The 5,623-nt window shown below is 30.6% G+C and overlaps 1 protein-coding gene across 1 annotated transcript; it reads right to left on the reverse strand.

Moving 5' to 3' along the window:
* Positions 1-2,044: 2,044 nt before the first annotated feature.
* On the reverse strand, positions 2,045-4,716 carry LOC132743690 (uncharacterized protein DDB_G0274171-like). The gene is made up of 4 exons (XM_060732242.1): positions 4,431-4,716; positions 3,583-3,720; positions 3,195-3,296; positions 2,045-2,509 (listed from the first exon to the last, which is right to left on the reverse strand). The coding sequence occupies exons 1-4, from the start codon at positions 4,606-4,608 to the stop codon at positions 2,409-2,411; spliced, it is 519 nt and encodes a 172-aa protein (XP_060588225.1). The 5' UTR covers positions 4,609-4,716; the 3' UTR covers positions 2,045-2,408.
* Positions 4,717-5,623: the final 907 nt, after the last annotated feature.

Here is a 5,623-nt window from a genome sequence, read left to right on the forward strand (position 1 = left end):
ACAAAACAAACAGACAAATTTTCTTTTTATTTTATGCTTTAAAACAAGTTAAAACGAAATTTCCATAATTTTAACGTTAATATTAAAATCTGTTTCCCCCATTGAGAGCCCCATTCAGAGGGAATTTCTCATTAAAAACAAGAAGTCTTGAGCTGAGAAATAAGTCCGCCAATCAAGGTTAAATGACGGTGATATTTATTCATTTTATTAAAAAAATATGAATGATCGCTTGTTTTAATAATAAAAACAAACAATTCTTGTAGGAGAAAAAGTCCAACCATCCATCCATATTTCTGCTACTTACTGCGAATTTATATTAGACCTGGCTTTGTAAAATGCAAGCTGCAGCCATTTTTTAAAGTTGTGTATTTCATGGGAGGAAAATAATTGTGTAAGATTCAGAAGGATATAATTTGGATTTGTTAGTCATACACCTTTTTAAAAGAAAGAAAACTTATTTGAGGATTGTAACAGACAAAAAATAAGTGTTGACAGAAGTGAAAACATTCAGAAAAGGAGCTAGGAAAATGGAAAACTTGGAAGCTTGCTAAGGCATTGTAAGGAACGGTGGGTTGTTTTACTTATTTTACGAGTGATGGCTGTCAATGCTTTTCAATTTTTCATAAAGCATACGGCAGTTATTGCTCGTAGGATACTTTAATATGCCCAAATGTCATCAAGAGCAGTTTAGCATGGGGAAGGAATGTATTTTTCAGACTGCAAAAACGAAACAAAAAAATTTAGAGACGAAATTTTGTGATTGGAATTTGAAGGAATAGAAGTAAGTTTTCTCTCTTTATTCTTTTGACATTTAAGTTATTTATCTATTTCAGCTTTGCTATTTTTTTTTAACAGCCTGATATTGTCAGAATTGTCAGTAAAAATAAAATTGAGGTACCACATGGGGAAAATCTTAAAAAGTAGTTTTGTCATTGAAAAAAGTGAAATTATATTTTGATAATTTTCACTGTGAAATTATCAAATATAATTTTCACGGATAAATCAGTAATCCACTGAAAAGCATAAAATAAAACTCTCTATTTATTCTTATACATGATTAGACCAAATTAGACACTGACTTTATAGCCAATAACAATTTAACACTATTAAATTTATTTCGAAAGATTTCTCTTTCAATAAAGTTAATGAACGCACAAAACATTGTAAGGTTTTGTTCCCTTCTAGTTTCTACAATATTAGTTAAAGATTATACATAATCAAATGATAATGCGACATCTCCTTTAATTGTTTTGCTTATTACAGAAAATATCGTTATAATCCACCAAATTTAATAAAAGGCCATTTAGAATTGTAAAATGAACACACAATAATGGGTCTTTAGGATCAGAATGTTTGATTTAGAAATATGACTACTTATTATCTTACTTTATTCAGAAGGAATAATTATTTTTTAAGAAAAAACAAATGTTATAGAAAATGTGAACAAAATATATTGAACAATCAGTATCTCGTGCTTTCGAACTTTTGAGCATTATGCTCATTTTAGATATTATTTGAGCATATATTAATGACCACATATAAACCGCTATATCGCTCGAAAGTATTATTACAGAGAGTGGAATATATCGGTTGGATAAATGCAAGGAAGAATATTATGTCGCTAGCAGAGGTTTAATTTTCTTCTACTCAAAATAATATTGAATTATTTCTACCAATTTGAAATAATAGTAATTCTAAAAGATGTTTTATTTTTCTAGTTTTCCCAAACAATGTATGTTTTGAAGAAATCAGTGCGAAACTCGCTGATTACAGGCAAAGCAAGTCTCAAAGCAAATGAAAGAGTGGCAACCAATAGCACAAGATCGTTATTTTATGTTCTGTCTTTTAAAATAAAGGCATAAACAGCAGCCGAGTGTCAAAGGAAACAGTTTGATTTAGCAAATAACCGTTCCATTATGTTGTGTTATTTGTTCCTTGAGTGCTTGAGTTAGACTCACCCAACTTTACAGGAATAATAATCACTGTTAAAGTGACATTATGCCTATCCAAGGGTAGTGAGTGAACGGATGAAGATCAAAATAAATTTTTATTCTGTCATAATTCCTTTTAATGTTATAATTAAGTTCACATTTACAATAAATAACTCACAGATACAAATGAAATTTCTGTAAATACCCGTTAAAATTTACGTATAACGCTTAGTTTATAAAAAGAGTGGGACAGTCTTTTTAAATTTTAGACAGAATTATAATTTTATCCTAAACATTTTCCAATATCAACTGTTGGTCAAAAACCAGTTTGACAGTTAATGTTTTGAAATATTAAGTCAATTCAGCTCAAAAGATACAAATTTTTTATGAACGTCTTTAATTCTGATTATGAATATGCTTCTAGCAAAATTAAGATATGACGTGAGTCAATTGTGACACAGTTCGAACATTCGTTTGTTAGTATGCGGTGTTTGGACATACTGGGCAGCATTGTCCATCAGGAATGTACTGGCCTTCACAGAATTGCATCGTACATGGAGTTGTACTGCAGTCAGGTTCTGAAATTACATAAACAAGCATCTAAATATGTGTTCATATTAATATTTAACGTTTGAATAAACCTGTAGTTCTAATACATCTTTTTCTCTGTTTAAGTTCTGAAAATATGATACAATGGTACCCAGAGTCGGTAGAATTAACATTGATTCAAATGTTGTTGAAGTCTATCCTTTCGTTCATGTTTACATTGATACCAACTCAGCTTCCGTTGTTGCCTGTTCTTACGTGTAAAAGGGGCATCTTTAGAACAAACATGTGACAACTATACCACAAGATAGTTTCAATTAACGCATTTGTTACATATTTAAATAAAGTTTTAATGGATGTTTTACAATCATAACTATTTTCTATAGACTTGTCAAAATCATACATGATGTTGATTAAGAAATGAAAATGTAAAAAATCTAGTAGTGTGCAAAGTTGCATTTGCTCATCATAAGTGATTGATGATATGATCTTTTTTAACGAAAAACTTCATGTTTCATTATAAGATGATCAGTATTAGAAAAATGACCATATATATGCAGAACTTGTTTGTTAGAGAACTTTAGTGATAGGTATAAACTTATTCTTATAGAAATGTTCCGGCGGAATATGAAGCTTTTATATCAAGTTACCTCTAAACAATAGCATGTATGTTTTACAGACATATAGTCAATACCTTGTTGAAAAATAGAGACTTACTTATTGGTCCTACTGGTCTACAAACGGGACAACATTCTCCGGGTGGTGTATACTGATTAGCACATCGTAATTGAGGACATATGACACCACGACTACATCTTCCTATTTTTAAGCAAAAGAAAACGTCAAAGGTAAAACATTTAGAAGATCAAAGTTGTAAGTGCAATTATCGATACTTTTTTCTTGCGTGGTATTTTAATTATCATATTCATCATCATCCATTTGCAAATTAGAATAAAGCATTGATGAATGATGTATGTAAGAACATATCCATACTATCTCCGGAAACGATATTTTACATATATTAGAATACAAATGTATCTTCTTTGACCATTAATGCTGTTCACAATATCAACATGGTTTTCAATAGAAAATTGAAATCACTAACCTCTGGGTCGCATACATGAGCTTCCACATCCGACACTACAACACTTCTGGTTGCCTGGACAGTTTGAGTCATCTGTACATAAAAATGCACATATTCCAGCCTCATTTCTTCTGCGTGGACACCTGCCAGGTTTTGGGCCTTTAATAACACAATGAAGTTAATTACGTTTGCAAAGGTGGACAATCAGCAGTTTAAACTTAACTTAACTTTATTAGACATTTTATTAAGCCAAGACATATGAGCATCGTGTGAGTTGACCATAAAAATGCCCTAATTTACATATAAATACGTATTCATTTTAAATAGTTCTTAATGTACTTAAGTTGAAATGCACAAAATGTTACATATTATTAATTGATACGGTAAATTATTTTATATTTTACTCTAACAACAAATGCACTGACATCAAAATGTACGAGCATGGATTTTAAATTATTCAATTTTTATTATTTTAACGATTCTTTCAAAAAAATTAGCAACATTATATTGCTTTCTTTTACTATCTTAGTTTACATTATGAACAAATTTTGACATGGTCGGCCATGGTGTTATATTTAACAATTTTATTCTTATGATTTTAAGCGAGGATAAAATATGTATGGTTATATTTCTATACATTTACTAGTAATTTGTTGATGTGAAACTTTGTGTCTTGGACATGTTATTCCATAATAATCTATCTTATAAGTTAAATGAGAACGTGTGGAATATAAAAGGAACGTTTTGACAATATAAAATGTACTCTGTATTAAATGGGAAAGTTATAGATATAGTATGTTAAGAGACAACTCTTAAACATGACTACAGTAAAATTCAAAGATAAAAAAAGTTAATTGTGAAAATGTTACCTCGGCAGACAGGACAGCATTCGCCTTCTGGTCTAACTGGGTTTATACAGTCCGCCATTGGACAGAAAATTCTTGAACATATTTCCGGAAGAGGCGGGCGTCTGGTGCGACCAACGTATTGTCCATTACCAACCGCGATGAATCCAAATAAAAGTATAATACATGTTAATGAATACATGTTTTATTTATAACTTAATGAAAAATTTTAAGAAACGTTCTTGTTTCAATTTAAGTATATTAAAGAAACAGTTCTATTCAAATCTGTCTTTCAACTGATGATATGGTGATTATTAGAAAACTTTTGATACCTTATATATTGTTGTCTGTTTCATTTTTTGCATTAAATTTCAAATTGCGGTTTTATCTAATTAAGTTGAAATGAACGAGCTTATGGTAATTTGTTTAATTACAACGTCATTTCTGACATAAATCAACCTATTAAACATGATATACGTTGAACAAACGTCGATAAACGTTGAACAAATAGGATTTAGAAATAAAAACATATCCTGGTATCAAGAAAATAACGTAACCGCAAGACGCTATGTTTACAAGAGATAATTATAAAATACATTCGGGCAGTATGCCAATGCGTACACAGTTCGTATAATAAATTATTCAGATAACTCATATGTTAAAGGTTTATCCTTTGATTGTATGAAAACCGCATAAGCAGCAATTAAATAAAACAATTCATAAGGAGTTCTGCTTACATGTGCTATAATTTCATATCGCATCAGCACACATTCCAATTTGTTTCAGTGTAGGCGATGATAGTTTTGTATATCGAGGATCTTCAGATGAGTAAATATAATAAAAAGATAACGACTTTATTTTCTTCTAATCAAAAAATATTGTTTTCGACGTTTTCATTTCAATAGGAAACTACAACTGGTAATTCCTTATATATGCCAGTGGACCCTTAATCTGCATGTACCCAACCCTCTTTCTATGTTTGGTATAAATTCTATTCAAATTGTTTATGTACGATTGTGGACCTAAACAGATTCCTGGTCATATTTATGGATGAAGTTAACAAGAAGTGTCGTTTTGGCGTCGATGTGCACACAGGGCAACAATCGCCTTCCAAATACGGTTCCAAGGTACAACAGCTAAAATAAGGTTTTTGAAATTATCAATCAATGCTGTCGTTTTCGTATGATCTGTCCGCGGACACATTTTTTGTACGTCTC

The sequence above is a fragment of the Ruditapes philippinarum genome, unplaced genomic scaffold (genome assembly GCF_026571515.1).
Source record: "Ruditapes philippinarum isolate M1 unplaced genomic scaffold, ASM2657151v2 ctg13406_1_1_1_1, whole genome shotgun sequence".
Lineage (NCBI taxonomy): Eukaryota > Metazoa > Mollusca > Bivalvia > Venerida > Veneridae > Ruditapes > Ruditapes philippinarum.

What these genes read in the sequence shown, in the direction of transcription:
- LOC132743690 (XM_060732242.1), bottom strand. Translation starts at nt 4,608, where the DNA reads ATGTATTCATTAACATGTATTATACTTTTATTTGGATTCATCGCGGTT. An exon ending in ATGCTGTCCTGTCTGCCGAG is followed by an intron (nt 3,721 to 4,430) that starts GTAACATTTTCA and finishes GTGTTATTAAAG; the next exon opens with GCCCAAAACCTGGCAGGTGT. An exon ending in CTCATGTATGCGACCCAGAG is followed by an intron (nt 3,297 to 3,582) that starts GTTAGTGATTTC and finishes GCTTAAAAATAG; the next exon opens with GAAGATGTAGTCGTGGTGTC.